General features: G+C 37.0%; 1 protein-coding gene across 5 annotated transcripts in view; it reads left to right on the top strand.

Moving 5' to 3' along the window:
• The first annotated feature begins 12,048 nt into the window (after positions 1 to 12,048).
• LOC149542137 (14 kDa zinc-binding protein-like) overlaps positions 12,049 to 22,092 on the top strand; it is a 58,665-nt gene continuing 48,621 nt past the window's right edge. For 2 of the 5 annotated variants that reach the window (XR_016355430.1, XM_089797171.1), the window contains exons 1-4: positions 12,049 to 12,156; positions 12,340 to 12,471; positions 21,347 to 21,433; positions 21,615 to 21,762. Coding sequence is in view for 3 of the 5 variants with exons in the window: in XM_089797171.1 (XP_089653297.1) it covers positions 12,125 to 12,156; positions 12,340 to 12,471; positions 21,347 to 21,433; positions 21,615 to 21,762 (399 nt within the window). In the remaining 2 variants the exon portion in view is untranslated. Of the gene's footprint in view, positions 12,157 to 12,283; positions 12,472 to 21,346; positions 21,434 to 21,614; positions 21,763 to 22,092 lie in introns of those variants that run through there. The other 3 variants (XR_016355429.1, XM_089797170.1, XM_089797169.1) reach the window with 2 other exon arrangements.

The raw sequence follows: 22,092 nt of genomic DNA, 5'->3' as shown, positions 1-22,092 counted from the left end.
GAGGCTGCAATGAAACCCAAAAGAAAAACGAAGATGTGGGTACTAGCAGGAACCAAAGGAATGAGGGTTTCAACCGCTCCCATGATCAAGACTTTGGAAATCAAAGAGAAAGAGGTAGAGGACGTGGAAAAGGAAGAGGAGGCTTCCATGGTACTTGTTTCCATTGCAATGAAGAAGGTCATTGTGCCTTTGAATGCACTCAACGACAAGGAAGGACAGATAGGAGAGCTGAGAGCCAAGCTAGGCTTGCTCATGTGGATGAGGATGCACAATCATCACATTCAGAGGATGCAGAAAGAGGAGAGACCTTGGTAAATGAAAGGGTCCTACTAAGTGGTGAGATTGAACCAGGACAACGGAGGATTTTGTTCCGTACCAGATGCAAGTGTGAGGATAAATGTTGTGACGTGATCATTGATGGTGGTAGCACTAATAACTTGGTATCAGAAGAGATGGTCTCTAAGCTGAAGCTCAAGAGGGAGAAACAACCCCAGCCCTATCAGATTGCTTGGGTAAAAGATGATCATAAGGTCCTGGTAAGTGAACAATGTTTAGTAAAATTCAAAATTGGGAGTTACCATGATGAAGTTCTCTCTGATGTTATTTTGATGGATGTTTGCCATCTATTGTTGGGTAGACCATGGCGGTTTGATAGACATGCAGTAAATGATGGACATGCAAACACATACTCTCTGACAAAGGATGGAGTTCGCCACAAATTGAAGCCCATAAAAAAGGAAGGTGAAAAGGTATGTAGCAGTGCTAGGATTTGTCTTGTTGATGAAAGGAAGTTTTTAGATGGCATGAAACATCAGCATATGTGCTATGCTTTGATTCCTAGGAAAGATAAAGAAGGTAGTAGTGAAATACCAGTTGAAGTTTCATATTTACTAGGGGAGTTTGGAGATATTATCTCTGATAATGTTCCAAATGGATTGCCACCAGTAAGGCAAATCAGTCATCAGATAGATCTGATTCAAGGAGCTAGTTTGCCTAACAAGGCTGCTCACAGGATGACTCCTACTGAAACAGAGGAGCTAAATAGATAGGTTCAAGAGTTGTTGAGGAAGGGCTTGATTCGAGAGAGCCTAAGTCCATGTGCAGTACCTACAGTACTTGCACCAAAGAAGGATGGAGAGTGGAGGATGTGTACAGATTGTTGAGCTATAAATAGGATCACCATCAAGTACTGGTTTCCTTTGCCAAGGATGGATGATATTATAGACTGCTTGAGTGGAGCTCAGTACTTCACAAAGATAGATCTGAAGAGTGGTTATCACCAGATATGGATTCGAGAAGGAGATGAGTGGAAAATAACCTTCAAGACCAAGGAGGGTCTTTATGAGTGGTTAGCCATGCCCTTTGGATTGACAAACGCCCCAAGCACCTTCATGCGGCTCATGAATGAGGTACTTAAGAAGTTCTTGGGAAAATTTGTTATTGTTTATTTGGATGATATTTTAATTTTCAGCAAGACTTTGGAAGAACATTTATTGCATATTCGTAGTGTCCTTGAAAGGCTAAGGGAAGAGAAACTATTAATTAATCTGAAGAAGTGTAACTTTGCAAAAAGGGAGTTAGTCTATTTGGGGTTTGTTATATCATCCGAAGGTCTCAAAATGGATCCAGAGAAGGTAAAAGCCATCTTGGAATGGCCTACTCCAAGGTCTGCTACTGAGGTAAGATCATTTTGTGGTCTAGTTAGTTTTTATAGGAAGTTTATTAAGAATTTCAGTGGCATATGTGCACCCCTAACTGATACAATAAGAGGGGATAGAAAAGAGTTCAAATGGACTGTAGCTGCTGCGAGAAGTTTTGAATTGCTGAAGAAGAAGGTAACAGAACAACCCATGTTGGCACTTCCAGATTTTAGAAAAGTGTTCCAGGTGGATTGTGATGCTAGTGGCAGCGCTATTGGGGCTGTATTAAGCCAAGAAGGTAAGCCTATTGCATATTTTAGTGAAAAATTGAATGATGCAAAGAAGAAGTATTCTGTTTATGATCAAGAGTTCTATGCAATAGCTCAAGCCTTAAAGAAATGGAGGCATTATTTATTGCCAAAGGAATTTGTTTTGTATACTGATCATCAGGCATTACAGTAATTAAATAGTCAAGGTAAATTGAATCAGAGGCATATGAAGTGGGTAGAGTTCTTGCAGAGCTATACATTTGTGTTGAAGCATAGAAGTGGAAAATCTAACAAGGTTGCAGATGCACTAAGTAGGAGACAGTTGTTGCTTACAACAATGCAGGTTGAAGTAGTTGGGTTTGATGAACTCAAGAATTTGTACCCCGAGGATCTTGATTTTGCTGAAGCATGGAAAGCTTGTAAAGAACCTGTTGTTGTAGATAGAACCAAGTGGTTAGACTATTTGATTTAGGATGGCATATTGTTCAAAGGTAGTCAATTGTGCATTCCAAGGAGTTCCATGAGGGAAAATCTGATTAAGGAGAAACATAGTGGAGGGATGGCAGGACATTTTGGTCGAGATAAGACCATTTCCATTCTTAGAGAACATTATTTTTGGCCTCAAATTTCACAGGATGTGAAGAAGTTTGTACAGAGTTGCCAGGTTTGTCAAGTTGCCAAGGGGTTTAGTCACAATACTGGCCTATATCAGCCATTGTCTATTCCATCAAGGCCATGGGAGGACATAAGTATGGATTTTGTTCTTGGATTGCCGAGGACACAAAGGGGTAATGACTCAGTATTTGTGGTGGTTGATAGGTTCTCCAAAATGGCACATTTCATTCCATGCCACAAAACTCATGATGCTATCCATATTGCAGACTTGTTTTTCAAAGAGGTGGTAAGACTACATGGTCTTCCAAGGAGTATAGTTTCTCACAGAGATACTAAATTTGTGGGGTATTTCTGGAGGACATTGTGGAAAAAGTTGAGAACAGACTTGAAATTTAGTTCCACGCATCACCCACAAACTGACGGCCAAACAGAAGTGGTAAACAAAAGTCTGGGCAATTTGCTGAGATGTTTAGTTGGGGATAAGCCCAAGGGATGGGATTTGATTCTACCACAAGCAGAGTTTTCTTACAATAACTCTATAAATAGGAGTATTGGAAAATCACCATTCCAAATTGTATATGGGAATAGCCCAAGGACTGCACCAGAGTTGAGGAAGATAGAACAAGGGAAAAGAACAAGTGCTGAAGCTAAGGAATTTGCTGAACATATCAGGTGTCTACATGAGGAGGTTCAAGCACACATTACCAAGATGAATCAAGAGTATAAAGCTAGGGCTGATCAAAGGAGAAGACATAATGAATTCCAAGTAGGAGATTTAGTCATGGTGCACTTACGAAAAGAAAGATTTGTAGCCGGTACTTACAACAAGCTAAAAATGAAGAAATTTGGCCCTTGCAAAATTCTGAAGAAGCATGACTCAGGAAATGCATATGAGGTGGAGCTGCCAGATGGTATTCACATTTCTCCCATTTTCAATATTGCAGATTTAATAGAGTATCATGATGATAGTGCAGATGAGGAGCTGGTGTTAGAGCCATGTCCAATTCCTGCTTCTAAGAAGGAGCAGATAGAAGACATTCTAGATCATCGTGTGGGTAGGAGTACCAGAAACAGGCAGTATGAAGAGTATTTGGTCAAATGGAAAGGACGACCAATCAAGGACTCAACTTGGATTTCAGCAGCTGACGTTTCCCATTTGGGATTTCCTCTACCATCCATAAAGTGACAGGGTCACTTTTCAATCTACCCTGGGTGTCTGATGTAGGAGCATCCAGAGGTATAAGGGCAATCCTGTGTCACCCAAAAAAAAATGTACTTAGACTTAGTTTCTGTTTCATTTCTTTACATTTTTGGATACCCATTTGGGTCAAATAAAGGTTCCAACTCTCACAGTTCAACTATCAATGTGCTAGAAAATCCCTAAAAAATAGGAGCATGCAATTTGGCCATCATTTTGGTGACCTAGAAGGTGTAAATTGGCCAGATGAATGTAATTGTGATTTAGAGCATTCCAAAAAAAGAATCAGGTCAAAAGGCCCCACGGTTTGAAAGTTATTGCAGTTTTTCGAGTTTTGGAGACCTCCTAAGAATGCTTTGAAGTTAGGTTAGGGGCATTAAATGACCTTGAAAAGGGCCAAAAATGGGGGATGAGCGAAGCTTTTCCATAGGGATATAGAGCACTTCGAGAGCTTTTCGAAAATGTAAACGGTTTTTCAACCGGAGCTACGGTTCAAAAGTTATGCCTCCCGAAAGTTCAATTACCATTTCTGGATTCTTCTAGATTTGCACCGACTTCTAACGCAGCTTCAGGAACCTTCTATTTGGTCGGTGGAAGCCTACTAGCACTTTCTAGAATGTACTCCTAGTCCTTAACCCTCCGAGGTCTATTTAAGGAGATTTCTGGCATTGTAAAAGGCAGTTCGGAGTGGAGTTTGAGAGGAGGTATTGAAAGGAGAAATTATGTCCAAATTTATGCTATCGTAAGCCCTTAGGGCATGTTTTGAAGTTTATTTTCCTGTACTGCTTGTACTAGCTTATTTTCTCAGTTAATATAATTTTCCCTTTTCTGTTGTGTCCATTCTGTTCTTGGGTTGTGTCCCCATCAAAAAGCTCCTTTCTTGGTGAGATTAGTAAGGGAGGTAGTTAGTCTAGAGAATCCATTCAAAAATCTTCTATAATAGCTACATAATCCCAAAAATCATCTGAGTTGTGTTAATGTTTTTGGTTTCGGCCAACTTCGAATTGCTTTGATTTTCTCTTCATCCACCCTAACTCCTTAGACACTAATTTTGTGTCCCAAATATAGGATTTATTCCATGCTGAATTCACATTTTGAGAGTTTAGCATATAATGAATTCTTCTCTAAGATACTTAATCCTTTATCAATATGTTGCAGATGACCTTCCCATGTTTTACTATAAATCAGGATATCATAAAAAAAAACTAACAAAAACTTCCTTAGTTGTCCTCTAAAAATATGGTTCATACATGATTGGAAAGTAGTAGGAGCATTATTTAGCCCAAAAGGTAGAACAAGGAATTCAAAGTTTCCATAATGGCATCTGAATGCTATTTTTGGAGTATCTTCCTCTCTTAGTCAAATTTGGTGATATCTTGACCTTAGGTTGATTTTTGAAAAGTAGCAAGCTCCATGGAGTTCATCAATAAGCTCATCAATCCTTGGAATTGGATACCTATTCTTAATTGTTTTCTTATTTAGAGCTTGCTAGTCAATGCACATTCTCATTGTACCATCTTTCATTTATGAAAGAACAACTGATGAAGCAAATGGGCTAGAGCTTGGTTGAATATGACCCATCTCCAGTAATTCTTTTATGGTTTTCTCAAAATTTTCCTTATATTTGTGTGGATGGCAGTAAGGAGTAGTAACAATAGGTTTTGTCCCTTCTTCTAACTCAATGGAATGTTCAAACCCTCTTTTTGGAGGAAGACCTAGGGGAATATCACTAAAGACCTTTTTATGTCTTTTTAATATGGGTTGTATATCTATATGAATTGATTTTTCTTTCAGAGTTGATTTATCCAAGATTAAACATTGGGCAACCCATTCTACTTGTGTGTGTCTAAGTGTTCTTTCCATCTTTTTGCTGATATTACCCTAGGATATCCATCTAATATCCCATGCAAGGTGACCTTTTTCCCTTTATGAAGGAAGCTATTTCTAGTTTTGAGAGATCAAAGATAAAGCATCCCAAGGAATGTATCCATGGTCTACCCAAGATGATGTTAGTATCTTTCATGTCTACAATATATAATTTTTCTTTCACTGGATGTTTTCCTAGGGTGATATTTAGTTGAGATATTTTCTTTTTACTAGGAGTCATAGATCCATCTGCAAGTGTTACCTTGAACCCTTTAAAATCTTTTGTCTCTAGGTTTAGTCTGGAAGCTAAAATTTGGTCAATGAAATTATGGGAAGCTCCAGTATCCTCCAATTCAGTTACCTTCTTCCCTTTTATTACTCCCTTGATTCTAAAGGGTTGATGCTTCAGTTCCTTTGAGATATAGGCTAAAGTACCATCATCCTCCTTATCTTCATCAAGCTTTATCTTTTTACTAGGAGTTTCCTCATCTTTTTATTTATAGGTTATTTCTTCCATTAACTTGACTTGACCTCTTTTTCGACATCTATGCCCTAGTTCCCATGCTTCCTTACAATCAAAACATAGTTTCTTCTTAATAAGATCTTTTTGATTACATTTGTGCCAGGGTGTCCAAGGGTCCTTACATATATAACATTTGGTTTGATCTGATCCTTTCCTTTATTGCAAATATGTGCATGTTCCCATTTTTCCTTACATTTGAAACATAATTTTTTCTGCCTTAATTCTTCTCTTTCCCATTTAGGAACAAAGGTTCTTTGCTTCCCACTTTTATCATTCCTAAAGGAATGCTTAGGATATATCTTTGATGTATTATTGGCTTGGGGGTTAAATTTTAGGGCTTTTTCTATTGCTTCTTCCAAATTGGTCGGTTCATGAGCGCCTATTGCACTTTTGATTGGCTCTTTTAGTCCACCTATAAATAAGTCTTTGTTGTGATAATTCTGGTACCATAGCTGACAATTTTTCAAATTCTCTAGTGAATTCCAATATCGATCCCTCTTGTCTAATTTGGGTCAACCTTTTAAAGTACCATTCTAGATCTACCCGATCAAATTGTTTTATGAGTTTTTGGGTGAATTCATCATAACTCTTAATTTGTTTATGCCCTTGGTTGTTAAGACCATGTTGCCACCAATCTTGTGCTACTCCTCTTAGTTGAAGCACAACAAATTTAATAGCACCTTTTTCTGTCATGAGATTCAAGGAGAGATAAGTATCCAATATTTGTACCCATGAGTGTGCAATAGTTCTTTCTAATCTGTCAAATTTTGGGAGACTTGCTTTATTTATTTCCTCTTTTAGGTTCTTTTCTTGATGTGGATGTCTTCTTTTTTTACTGAATGACTTCATTTGGGCATCACAATAGTCTTTAAAAGGTATTTCCCTTCTAAGTTCACAATCAATTTTAGAGTACTCATTTATAATATCATTTATATTATTTATTTCATTTAACTCATCCTCATCTTCTTGTTCTTCTCTAGGTAGGAAGGGGGGTCTTGTCCGTCTACACTCTAATTCTGGTGTATGCAACTGATTATTATCATTTTTAGATTGGTGAGAATTTGTATCTCTCCCATTCTTATTTATATTACGAAGGGCTTCTAAGAGGAGTCTGTCTGTTTCACTTTGCTCGGTTATAGCCCGAGCATTTCTTTTAGTTTGTTCCATGAGTGCTTGAGTAGTTTAGTTTGTTTGTTCCATGAAGGCTTTTAATTCATTACTTATTTGATCGTTCATTTTGGTGGAATGTTTCCTTCCTTCCCTTTCTAATGCTCTCTGATCCCTTTGGTATTTTTGCATTAACTACTTTCCACAAGCTAGCAAGAAAGATGCTCTGATACCACTTATCTTCCTATAATAGACCCTTGATAAGGTATTCATACTCTTAGTTTTTTGAGAACATAAAGAAATTAATCTTAAGGTGATTTTATCAAACTATTTTCAATAAGAAGCATCATTTCTATAATATTAGATGCTTAATTTATCGTCCAATTTATAGGAGGAGAAACCATAATAGGGTGCCTTGTTACCCAATCAGTGGCCCTTAATGTTCTCCCTTATTATTGTTAGCTCTCTCCAATCATTATTCCCAAGATGGTGCCCTTGTATGATGCACCCTAAGATATTCGCTCCATCGTAGGCCTTACCTAGTTCCCTTGAACGATGAAGCTGGATGCTCATCCCACCGTAGGCTTTACCTAGTACCTTCGAGTGGTGTCACCCAACCCATTCCACTGCAGGCCTTATCTCATTTTGGAGAATTATAATCTTATTAAATTTAAGTTTTATTAATTACTATTCTAATACATTCCTTTGGTAGAGAGAGTAATATTAATTACCATTATTCAATTATTGTCCTAATATATTCTTTTAGGTGGGAAATTGATATTGTTTCCTTTTATTCAATCATCATCCTAATATATTCCTTTAGTAAGAAACTAATATTAATTACTTTTTATTTAATTTTATTTATCCTTTAAATGTTAAATTGTATAAATATACATTTTAATGGAAATAGGCATATATTATTTAGACTAACCTCAAAATTGGTTAATGGCTATCACCTGATGTACTGTAGACCGTACCTCACATGGAGCCTGATGGAGATTAAAGCGTATGTTGGGTGCGGATCTTGGTGTAGAACTTAATGGAGTCAGTTTACATGTCTGGTGTTGGTTCCCTTTTCCACGCTTTTTGCTTTTTGACCTTTGATCCAGATCCTTGTTCAATGCTTAATGTCCAAAACCTGATGATGATCCGTCCTTCCTATCCTTGCCCTCATAAATACCATTGACCTTGGCTTGGAAAGGCATGAACGAGAGGACATGTCTTATGTTTTATGACCAATTTGACTTGTTTTATTAAATATGTTATTTATCGCATTAGTTATGTATGCCATATATATTGAATAAGGATTCTTGTAATATAATATATGGTTATATTATATTAATTGAAAAGTATTTGTAGTTCATGAGAGTTAAATGATTAGTTCATTTTGATTTAGTATTAAATTTAAAATATTTGTAATATAATTATAAGAGAGGAATGATCAACACCTTTTGTATCAAAAGGATAAAATGACCAATTTATTAAATGTTTTAAAACAATTTATAATTACAATTTGGCTAATTAAGGGGATATGACAGTGAATATCTTTGATCCAAACCCTAGTTATATAGGTAGGGGTGAAGCTTTCTTAGGGTGAAGCCTTGGAATGGAGAGTTCACTGCCCTAGAATGGAGAGTTGGGCCTCATGCATCTAGCCCTAATATGACTGGACCTCCTACAAAATAACCTACAAAGAAAGTGGAGGTCATGGGTTCAAAACCACTTCCGCTAAAGCATGGGCAACTAAAAGACTCAAAATATATTAAGAAAGTGCTAGTGAATGTTAATGTAAATCTTACAACTAACAAACAAATGAAGCCATGAGGGCATTCTGACCTGTCATTCTTGGGTTGGAGGATTTGGCGCTTAAATCACAAAAAATCTATTAAAAACCCCATTATTTATGACATTACAAAGTATATGTGCAGAGATAGTATGCATTTCCCCTAAAGCCATAAAAAAATCTGTACAAAAACACCATCAATTATGGCTTAGCTACATCATGACCGTTTAGATCTTTATGTTGCAACCTAACCTTTTTTCAAGGCTGACTAAATATTTCTATCCAAAGGGGCTTTTATAGAAACATTTTTTTTCACATTTGAACAAAACATGGAGAGGTCAACAGAGGATGAGGCAAGAAAAATTATCATTAATGCACAATTATAATGATTCTCTTCTAGGTCTGCATAACCATATTCGTAACAAATACATACATATCTTTTGCGAAAGGTAAATATAGTTGTATACTTGATGTCATTCACTTGAACTCCAAAGTCTCAACAACTGGTTCTTGTAATATGAAAACTAAAACATAATCTACTATTTTTCACTTGCTTGCAATGTCGGTGTTGTTTCTTTACCGCACCTTTTTGCCCATCGACTTCCTTATGCATTTTTGACATGCCATAAATGAACATTAACACTTAGCAACTATATCTATGTCCAATATTAATTTTCAAAAAAGCACGAAAACCCCACCTAAAATAGGCTTGGCCAATGAAAAAATTGAAATTCACGTTTAATAATTAAATTTTTTAAATCTTACTGCTCAAACTTTAGAATATGGTCCATGGTTACGAAGAAAAAGTAAATAGAGTGGGGTGCAAAAGAAAACAAGAGTTGTGTAACAACTATAGTCCCGCCTTATGGAAAAGTAAGAGACTTGCAATTTTGCAAAGGTACTTTGACAAAAAAAAATGTACTCAAGAAATGTTTAATATTTAACTTGAGAGGAAAACTATGACAATATACATATAAATAATTTTGTTATTTTTTATAGATAACATTAAATTTTAATTATAGATGATTTATAGTTTAGATCTATTATATATTATAATATAATATTAAGATTAATTCAAATTAAATATTTAGTGCACATAAAATTTGAATTGTATTTATTAACAGATTTTTTAATAATTAAAAGGCTAACTTGCGATAGTTATTATTATTATTATCATAAATATAATACATATCCTAGCTTGAAAGAGTCATAAAGTTCAAGGTCATAAAAGTTCCAAAGTTTCCATTTCAAAACCTTCACAAGCCACCTTCTATTTGTTTAAAATATTGTGCAAAAATAAAGAAAAGCCTAAATAATTATGATATGAGAGATTAGAATAAACCACCAACATTTAAATTAGATCCCAATATTTTTATATTAGAAATAAGAGTTTCAGAATCAGAAAAAAATACCAGAGTATCAATACGAATATACACAAGGAGGCCAAGCCTCACCCAGAAGAGAAAGTATCAGTTGAACATACAAAGCAACAAAAGGAGGAAAAGCAAAACTATTTAGCTGAGAAGATCATAGTGATTGTCAACCCAGGCAGTCCAGCCTAAGGGACCTTCCATCCAAACTATACTTTTATGCCCTTGAATCTGCACCATCATAAATAACTCTTCTTTTTTGGCATTCCCTTTTTCTCTAATATCTTTGTTCAATCTATTGCAAGCTTGCTCAAAAACATGCAGATCATCCAAAGTACTATGCCACTGGTACCCACGCTTAAGCTCAAGGTAGTAAAGAGCAGCATGCCCATCACGAAGGAACCTCCTCATATTGTCCCGTTCAATCATCATAGTAGTCTGCACCTGCAAGAAGATTTTAAAGTAAGTGAGTTTTCGAAAAAACTCAGTAAGATCCCTATGCTTACCTTGATACCTTTCCTCGTTCTTGCACTTCCCAATATTTGAAAATAGATTATTTAATTTTACTAATAGCTAACTAAGTTTCTATATCTTTTGATATTCCAATTACAATGAATATATAATTATGTATATTTATACTTTTTTTACATAAAATAATAGTTGAAAAATTAATATATTATATGTTGAAAAAATGTTTTCATTGTTGAAGATTATCAAAATTATTAAATTATAATATATGTTGAAGATTATATTAAATTTTTAAAAGTGTAATATAAAAATATAATTATTAATGTAATTATGACTATCTATATTATTATCAAATTTATAATTTAATTGAAAGAAAAGAATTCAAACTAAAATACTAAGCAAAGAAAGTATTCTTGTATTTGAAAATTGAAATCAATTTTGATAAAATATTTAAATTATTTTGATAATTTTTATTATCTTTCTTCAAATTTAACGATTTTAACATAAAATAATTATTCAAATTATTTAAAAAAATTACTTTATGAAAATAATTAAAATAAATTTTTTTTGACAATTATTTAGAATAAAAAATTATAAAACAAATATATTTAATTTTTTAATTGAAACCAATATAATTATTTAATATTTTTATTTAATTATTATTATTTTATTTAAATTCAATAATTTTTATAAAAATAAAAAAATTATTTCTAAATTAATTCTAAAATATTAGTTAATTGAAAATTAAAATATAATATAAAATTATTAAAAAAATTAAATAAAATATATATTTTACATATCTTAACAAATGTGTTTATGATTATTTGTGTAGCGAAAGTGACGATAATTGTGCAGTACAAACTTTATAATTTTTATAGTTTTGGTTAGATAGAAATTGATGAATGTAGCAGTTGATTAAATCATTTATTGTCGTGCGTCATTTATATTTTAAATTTATATGAACAGACATAAGATTTGTGTAAAATATTTTTGAGGACACCAAGATTTCCCAAGCAAACAAATCCTCATATTTGAGGTGAAAACAATAGTCTCCGCCTATATATAGGCGGGACTAAAAATATAGTAACATTCCATATTAATATTATGTTGTGAAACTATATTTAAAATTTATCATTTTATTACGTATCCTTCAACGTCAGATGAGTCGAAGTCTGGGTTTATTAATACTTAAAAAGAGCAAAGCTATACAATTTAATAAATGCTCATGTGAGTGCAATTCCTGGTCCCTAGCTGCAAGCTCTGCCGTTGGCGGTGGCTCTGAGTGATGGCGTCTCTACACATGCATCTTCCTCTCCAGTGAGTGCATCTGACATACAAGTGCTAGCAATAATACCTGTACATAAAGTTTAAATACTTATTTCTTTCTTAATATGGCAGTTGACATAATCAGGTTGTTATTCATATAGCATTGTAATAGCTGGTCACAGTTTCAGTTGCCATGGAGTTACATAATTCAATGTGCATAAGCTCTAGTTGCAGGGTTAGGGTTCCGTTAGTGCGAGCGGCAATGGGCAGCAGCGGCCAATGGAATTGCAGCAATCGAATGCAAAGAACTGGATTACCTCTGAAGCCACAATTACGAAATCATCCTCCTCATCATGTCAGAGTAAGGTATATTTCCCTCTAATTGAAGCCATATAGGAGAAATAGGGGAAATTGTTCACGTTTTTAATCTCATGATTGAAAACTAATTTTACTCTAGAAAATACATGACAAACCTTTTTCTTTTCTTTTGGTTTAATTATATTTTTTTGGAGATTCATTTCATACTCCGAAGATTACTTTGAACTAGGAATACGTGAAGAAACCATGGCAGGTTTGAGCCAACGCATATGCGTGTAGGGGCAAATATATTGGTGATATTCAAAAGTTACGAAATTGGACTTTTAGCAATTGGAAGGAGGTAAGCTTTTTTCAGGAAGACACGATCTCTGGAGAATTTTTGGTGAGATCTGCAGATATTCTAGATGCAACTGTGATCTGTGTTGTAAGCTCATGTAGTTCTCCTAGTGGTTTGTACTTAAAAACCAAATGATTTTCATTTTTAATAAGGAGGTGTAAGCATTTTAACCCCGAGTGGCACCGGCTTTAAATAAAATTAAATCTAGATAGGTGGCCTATGGACCTGTTGTTCTCAACATCAAGGAAAAAAGTTTGAGATGTGTGGGGTTTAGTAAAGAAAATAAAAAAATATTATCTAGTTGTAAAATAAAAAAGCACAGTTTTTGTTCATGCAAAGCTCTTAAATTTCAGCAAAATGCAACATATATGTGTTGCATTCACACCATTAAGATCCTTACATTCGTCAACTCCGGAAAATGTAGGCTGTGGGCCTATTATAGTTCCCATCCAATTGAGAAAAAAAAACTAACAAGAGAATGTTGTTATATAACATAGAAAAAGGTGGCTTGTTATACTTCTAGGCCAACGATATTCTGAAGCCATTTTGGCGTCCACACTAAATGCTGGCTACTTGAAGAGAATATTTAACAATTTGATATGAAGTAAATTACATTTTATTCATAAATTGTATAGCAGCTTTCAGATTAATTTCTTTTACCAGCCTCTTCGTTTGTGTTTTTTAAGCAACAAATCTTTTATGGAATATTATATCTTGTATAATTGAAACACATTCTTTTTAATATTGCACTCATATTAGAGGTTTCATGGTATATGATGTATTGTGTGGATGTTGTTCTCGACACTATGAGGCTCAAGTAGTGGGAGGTGAATGCTTTGCCACTTTCGAAGTTCATTTTTGGTTATCTCTTCTGATGTTTGCAAAATTATTGAACGTTTTGAGGCTAATGGGATGTCCTCAAATGTATTTTGGTCAAGGAGGCCTATTTGTAATATCCTCCCCTGATTTGAACTTTGACTTGTAGAAATTTAACTTAAGGAATATTGTCAAACACTCTGTATGCAAACTCATAAAGCTGATTTCCTCAATAAATTGCTTTCCAATGAGTAGATTTACGAACAACTATGAAGTGACATTAAAATGCATAATACACATCATAACATTTTCACAAACACTTGGCACACATTCAACAGTATATGAAAAATCTGGAAACTCTTTCAATCTGCTGATAAAGGGTGATTTTTAAATGTAGATGTGCACTTACAGCTGCCTTAAAGGCTGCAACAACTATTCAGACTTGTATTCAACAATTATTATGCAAAGTATCAAAATTTGACAGAAGAAACCTGGAATTAGTTGCCGTACTATTTTGCAGATGTAGTCGGCAGCCCTCCAAACTTCTAATCAGCCGGAAAAACAAGTAAACTTGATACCAACACTGTTCACGCCGTACTGTAGCAAAATACTGTTCATGCCGACTGTAGCAAAATACTGTTCATGCGGCACTATAGCAATAACTAACTTCAGATCTGCATCTCAAACCCTTGTAAATTTCTTTATGCGAACGCCCCAAATGAAACCCAGTGTGTTTCCTGAAGTGAAAACACCCTTGATCCTCCTGACTGTGTCTTCCAACAGCGAAGAGAATGTTAGCAAAGAGGGATTTCGTCCTCCAAGCCCGATAATCAGATATCCAGCAACATAACATTAATCTTCATCCAAGCATACAAAAAAAAAGCTCTTCCATTTCTTTTATAGTGTTCTCACAAGAGCTCAATCCTTCGTTTTGTCAATGTGGGATAAAACATAACTCCTTTTATGTACCTTATGTCTCCAATGTGTTATAAAAATAAAGGGAACTCTTTTAATTTAAATATTTCCCACAAACTATAGTCTATGCATTAATAAAGTTAAATATTTAAATTTAACTTTATAAAATGGCTTTATCAATGCATAACAAATCTTATCAATGATAAATAAATTTTCCTGTCGATTTTAAACAATTACCATCGACATACCACTGTGATTGAATGTTTGGCCATGTCCAAGATGGCTTACTATAAATAGTAAGTGTGCCCAAAGTTGCCCTAGAACCCCTCAAAAAGACCTGCAACTGAAACTGTCTAGGATAAATGGCCTCTAAGCCCCTTTAATGTCCTAGTTAGCCTACGGGACTGTGGGGAAATAGGCTAACGACAACATCATGCTATGAATGCTAGAAAGGGGACATTACAGTCCGCCCTTCCCAAAATTGCTTGTCCTCAAACAATTTCAGCTCTGGATGCTGCAATATCTGCTCATTTTTCCAAGTAGCATCCTCGACAGGTAGGTTCCTCCACTTCACTAGATACTCCTTGATAGTCCTCCTGCGAAGCACCCTCTCCCTGGAGTCAAGTATGGCCTCGAGAACCAAGATAAGCTTTCCCTCATCATCAAGAGGTGGCAATACTATTGAAGGCACCACATTGTGACCCAATGCCTTCTTAAGGCGTGACACATGGAACACATTATGCACTTTACTATCTGCAGGCAACTCCAACTCATAAGCTACTTCGCCCACTCTCCTGATTACTTTGAACGGTCCATAGTAGCGTGGTTTCAATTTCTCTGCTCCACTCTTCTTGAGAGAGGACTGTCTATACGGCTGTAACATGAGGTACACCATATCTCCCACCTCAAAAGACCTCTCAACCCTGTGCTGATCAGCATATTGCTTCTGCTGATTTTGTGCTTTTTGCAAATTTTCCTTCAAAGATCGCATAATGTCTTGGCACTCCTGCAAAGTATCCTTGGCCTTAGGCACCCTGCTGTCCCCAAATAACAAATCCAAAAAATTAGGAGCATCATACCCGTATAGTGCCATAAAAGGGGACATTTGAATAGACATATGGAAAGAGGTATTATAGCAGTACTCCCCTAGATGTAGCCACTTCACCCAAGCCTTCTACTCTCCTGCAATGTAGTTTCGAAGGTACCCCTCAACCCATTTGTTCACTATCTCTGTTTGCCCATCAGTTTGGGGGTGGTAGCTGGTACTCGGAGTGAGCTCTGTTCCACATAACCTGAACAACTCCTGCCAAAAGTGGCTCATAAATCTGCTGTCTCTGTCACTGACTATGCTCCATGGTATCCCATGTAGTCTCGAAAAAATAGGTTTGCTGTTTGTGCTGCTGAATATGTAGACGAAATTGCAAAGAAATTTGCAAATTTCGTCAATCTGTCTACCACAACAAAGATACAATCTTGACCCTGTGCCTTGGGGAGGCCTATGATAAAATCCATGGAAATGCTATCCCACTTCTTCTCTGGTATGGGTAGGGGCTGTAGTAAACCACCCGGAAAAGAATGTTCCTGTTTGTTCTGCTGACACACAGGGCATTCCCTCACAAACTGAAGCACCTCTGATTTGAGTCCTTTCCAAGTGAAGCGCGCTCTCACCTGCCGATATGTCTTAAAGAATCCGGGATGTCCTGCCATTGGTGAATCATGAAATGCCCTCAAAATCTTCTGCTTCATAGCAGACCCGGGTACTAAATAAATCCTTTCCTTGTAGATGATCAGATCATTTACGACAGTGTATCGACTATCTTGAATAGCTCCCTCAATAATGCTAGATGCCCAACTATCCTTAGCATATTCTGCCAAGATCATCTCTCTCCAATCATCCATGACTATCCCAACAGCAAGCAAATGAGGCCTTCTAGATAAAGCATCTGCAACAATATTTTTCTTCCCTTTGACATAGGCTATGTCGAAATCATAGGCCTGTAATTTACTCACCCATTTCTGTTGCCTGTCATTAAGGTCCTTCTGTCCAAGGAAATGTTTCAAGCTATTATGATCTGTTTTTACTGTGAACTGGCTTCCCACTAAGTACTGCCTGAACTTAGCTAGTGCGTGCATGATTGCTAGCATCTCTTTGTCGTAGATGCTGTAGGTTCTCTCCACACCTCGTAATTTTCTACTCTCATATGCGATGGGATGTTTGTCTTGCATGAGAACAGCTCCTATGCCCTCTCCCGAGGCATCACACTGCAGCTCAAAGGGCCTGGTGAAATCTGGAATGGCTAAAACAGGACATGTACTCATCAGCTCCTTAAACCTGTCAAAACAATCTTGAGCCCTCTCTGACCACTTGAAACTATCTTTCCGTGTCAAATCTGTAAGTGGTGCTGCTATCTGTGAAAATCCCTTCACAAATCTGCAGTAGAACCCACAAAGCCTGAGAAATCCCTTGAGTTGTGAAGTGTTCCTCGGTGGTGGCCAATCCAGAATGGCCCTGATCTTGTCTGGGTCAACCCGAACACTTCCTGCACTAATAATATGCCCTAGATAGAGCAACTCTGTCATCCCAAACTCACATTTACTCATCTTGGCATATAATGACTCCCTCTCTAGAATACTGAGCACTGTATCAATATGCTTCAAATGTTCCTCCCAAGTACGGCTGTATATCAGTATATCATCAAAAAATATCAACACAAACTTCCTCAACTGATCTCTGAACACTCTATTCATACAGGACTGGAAAGTGGCAGGGGCATTTGTCAACCCAAAGGGCATGACTAAGAACTCAAAATGTTCATAGTGGCATCTAAAAGCTGTCTTCTCTACATCCACCTCTCTAACCCATATCTGATGGTAGCCGGACCTCAAATCAATCTTGGAGAAGTAGCATGCACCATGCAATTCATCAATAAGCTCATCGATGCGCGGGATAGGGTATCGGTTCTTGATTGTCTTCTTGTTTAGCTCCCTATAATCAATGCACATCCTCATTGTACCATCCTTCTTCTTCACCAATACTACTGAAGAAGCGAAAGGACTTTTGCTTGGCCGTATGTGCCCCATGTCAATCAACTCCTTAATTGCCTTTTCTATTTGATCCTTACATCTCTTCGGATGGCGGTAAGGTGTGATGATAACTGGCTTAGCCCCTTCCTCTAATTCAATAACATGCTCGATTCCCCTATCCGGGGGTCTCCCTGGAGGTATCTCACCAAACACCTTAGTATGTTTGGTTATTATTTTTTGTACATCAGGTGGATAATCTTGTTTATGTTGTTTTGTCATCTCAGGCATTACTCTAAACTCTGCTGCCCACTGCACCTGATCATGTCTAAAGAAACTCTGCATCCGCTTGAGTGACACCACTCGAAGTCTCCCATCTGACAAACCTCTGAGCACTATCTTCTTACCATTTGCCTCAAACCTCATTTCTATTTTCTCAAGGTTAAATGTAAACTCTACCAGAGACTTCATCCAGTTCATCCCAAGCACCATATCCTGATCACCAATGTTGACCACAAAGAAATCTCCTGTCATGTCATAATCTCCCAAACGAAGCTGCAAGTTGGAGATTTTCTTGGTACATTCAATTTTGAAGCCATCGGCAACCATCACCTTAAATCCCCTATGCTCCTCTGTATGTAGCCCTCTGCGTGTCACAAACTTCTCATCAATGAAGTTATGTGTCGCCCCTGTATCAATGAGTGCCACAACTCTCTGTCCATCCAAGGTTCCCCTAACTCTAAAAGTGATGGCCTCCTGTATACTTGACAATTGAGCTATCGTGCTATCACCGCGTGCTTCCTCCTGTGAAGAACTATCATCATCTCCATCTGATTCAGATGACTGCTCTGAATCTCCATCTACTGACTCTTCGGCTGAAAAGTACTCCATCTGCTTAGCTTTTGCTTTCAATGGACACTTATGTGACAAATCCCAAGGCTCCTTGCAATGAAAACAAAGCTTCTTCTTCCTGAGATCATTAAGTGTCTCATTGTCCAACCTCTTACTTTCCTCCTTAGCTGGTTGAACCTCTTTATGAAAAGGTTTCTTGTCCTTATCTTTCCTTCAAGGGAAACTCTTTGCCTGGAATTTATTTTTTGAAGATGAAGAGGAATCCATGTCACGAGCTTTCTTAATGGCTTCCTGCAAAGTGGGAGGGTTGAGAACTTTAATCCACCCTCTCAACGGATCAGCTAACCCATCCATAAATAGAACTAGTATCCTCCGTTCAGATACATCTGTTACTAACACTGCAAGTTTCTGAAACTCTGAAATGTATGTTTCCAATGATCCCCACTGTTTAAGCTGAGCTAACTCTTTGAAATGGAGTTCTGTATCTTTCCTATCAAAACGTTCAATCAGCCTCTCTGTAAACTCCACATATGAGGTAATGTGTGCATGTCCCATAGTGACCATACCATGATGCCACCACTCGTGTGCTAACCCATCCAGATGAATTGCTGCGTACTTAATAGCTTCTTCCTCGGGCATAGGGTTCAATTGAAAGTATGTGTTAAGCTTTTGAACCCAAGCTCTTGCTGTAGAATTTCCTGAGCCATCATAATATGGTAACTCAAGTCTCCCTACTTTCTTCCGTAGCTCATAGCTCTGGTTCCTGTCATGTCCACGTGGCATATGTTTCATCCGCACATCCATATACTCCCTAAAGGTAATTGCAGCAGCAAAATCTGGCCCTCCGGCTTCCCAATCTCTCCTCAACTAGTCTTGTATATCAGTAATCTGGGGCTCTGGTATGAGCTGCTCTGGAGCTCTAGGAGGAAATGTAGGAATCATGGGCCTTGAACTCACTGTCCTAGCTCGCTGGGGTGCATGACCAAAATTGTTCCCAACTTGTTCATCTCCATTATGTGTCCCATCCTGATCATTTCCATTCTGATTGTTACCATTCTGATTATTTCCTCCACCCATGTTAGCATTCAACCCCATTTGACGAGCCATCATCTGCATCATAAGATCCAATCTCTGATTCTGTTCCTGTGCCCTTTGTTCTGCTACTCGCTGACCCTGTACCAAGGTCTCTAATAACTGTAAGAATCTTTCCTCTCCAGGCTCTGGACCGGCATTCCCGCCTCCACCTAATCTTGTATTCCTGTCATCTCGGTCACCCATATTGCTGTCTTGATCAAAGAATACCTCCGCTGTGTCTGTATGACTGGATTCTATACCCCCCTGTACGGATGAACTAGACTGTTTGCTTTGCAGGTCTGAACTCCTACTTTGTCTTGCTCTGGTATTGCGGAAATTATAAGGCCCCTGTCGCATGCTCAAACATAAATGCTCTGATTTTAGTGTTTTGGCATTTCATCGAACACTTTCCTCTCTATCCGCCAGTTCCAAATTTCCTATGAGACCTCCACAGGATGGCAGGACTTATAGCTCTGATACCACTGTAATATCCTCCCCTGATTTGAACTTTGACTTGTAGAAATTTAACTTAAGGAATATTGTCAAACACTTTGTATGCAAACTCATAAAGCTGATTTCCTCAATAAATTGCTTTCCAATGAGTAGATTTACAAACAACTATGAAGTGACATTAAAATGCATAATACACATCATAACATTTTCACAAACACTTGGCACACATTCAACAGTATATGAAAAATCTGGAAACTCTTTCAATCTGCTGATAAAGGGTGATTTTTAAATGTAGATGTGCACTTACAGCTGCCTTAAAGGCTGCAACAACTATTCAGACTTGTATTCAACAATTATTATGCAAAGTATCAAAATTTGACAGAAGAAACCTGGAATTAGTTGCCGTACTATTTTGCAGATGTAGTCGGCAGCCCTCCAAACTTCTAATCAGCCGGAAAAATAAGTAAACTTGATACCAACACTGTTCACGCCGTACTGTAGCAAAATACTGTTCATGCCGACTGTAGCAAAATACTGTTCATGCGGCACTATAGCAATAACTAACTTCAGATCTGCATCTCAAACCCTTGTCAATTTCTTTATGCGAACGCCCCAAATGAAACCCATTGTGTTTCCTGAAGTGAAAACACCCTTGATCCTCCTGACTGTGTCTTCCAACAGCGAAGAGAATGTTAGCAAAGAGGGATTCCGTCCTCCAAGCCCGATAATCAGATATCCAACAACATAACATTAATCTTCATCCAAGCATACAAAAAAAAAGCTCTTCCATTTCTTTTATAGTGTTCTCACAAGAGCTCAATCTTTCGTTTTCTCAATGTGGGATAAAACATAACTCCCTTTATGTACCTTATGTCTCCAATGTGTTATAAAAATAAAGGGAACTCTTTTAATTTAAATATTTCCCACAAACTATAGTCTATGCATTAATAAAGTTAAATATTTAAATTTAACTTTATAAAATGGCTTTATCAATGCATAACAAATCTTATCAATGATAAATAAAATTTCCTGTCGATTTTAAACAATTACCATCGACATACCATTGTGACTGAATGTCCGGCCATGTCCAAGATGACTTACTATAAATAGTAAGTGTGCCCAAAGTTGCCCCAGAACCCCTCAGAAAGACCTGCAACTGAAACTGTCTAGGCCAAATGGCCTCTAAGCCCTTTTAATGTTTTAGTTAGCCTATGGGACTGTGGGGAAATAGGCTAACGACAACATCATGCTATGAATGCTAGAAAGAGGACATTACACTATTTGGGATGGAAGTAATGTTTTTTATTTCAATCTTATCGGGAGGGTACAATTTAAGGATATAGAAATGTAAAGTGGTAACATGACTGACAAATGTTGGCATTATGTGAATGTCATTCAAATTAAGCCTTAATTTGAAGAGATTCTAAATTGATTTAGATTTTTCTCTTTGTGCAGATTCTTCTGTTCTCCAAGAGCCTCAGTAGATGAGGAAGCTGCAGCAAAATCAGCTGCTGCCTTTGCAGACACTGGATCCCCAACCATGTAAGCTTTTAGTATTTTTTGGTAGATATAACATTGGAGCTTGGTTTGATGAATTCCATGATTGGTTGTCAATGCCAATGTTTATAGGGGACGTGAGCAGTTGATTTTATTTTGTTGTGTTAAAAGTTGTATTACTTTACAATTTCTGTTAGATGTAAGAGAGGTGTCATTTGGGTTTCAGATTTGATAAGATTATAAGGAAAGAAATCCCAGCAACTATTGTCTATGAGGATGAGAAGGTACTGGCGTTTCGAGATATCAATCCACAGGCACCAGTCCACATTCTCCTGATTCCAAAGAAGCGAGATGGCTTGACCCAGCTTTCTAAGGTGAATCTTAACACCTGCCATTTTCAATCCTGTAGATAGTGGTAGGTCCAATGGAATCTCCAGTGATTGCTTCAATCGATTTAGGATATAGATTTTGAGCTGAACCTACAATATTATTCACTTTTATCAAAACATGGATTGACCATGGTGCATCTGTAGATTTACAAAATCGTTACAAACCATCAGTGTCTGCTGCAGAGAAGACATTGTTAAGGCTTTTGTCCTGTTATGGCATGATGCTCAATCTCTCGCACTTACCATTGATTTACAATAACACAATTGTTCAGTTTATTCTAGTCAAACTACATATGACTAGCTACAGCTGTATGT

Source organism: Cupressus sempervirens, chromosome 8 (assembly GCF_028749045.1).
Source record: "Cupressus sempervirens isolate cs-2001-9-10 chromosome 8, ASM2874904v1, whole genome shotgun sequence".
NCBI classification, from domain to species: domain Eukaryota; kingdom Viridiplantae; phylum Streptophyta; class Pinopsida; order Cupressales; family Cupressaceae; genus Cupressus; species Cupressus sempervirens.
The sequence above is the reverse complement of the archived record's forward strand: the minus strand, read 5'-3'. Positions and strand labels throughout refer to the sequence as shown.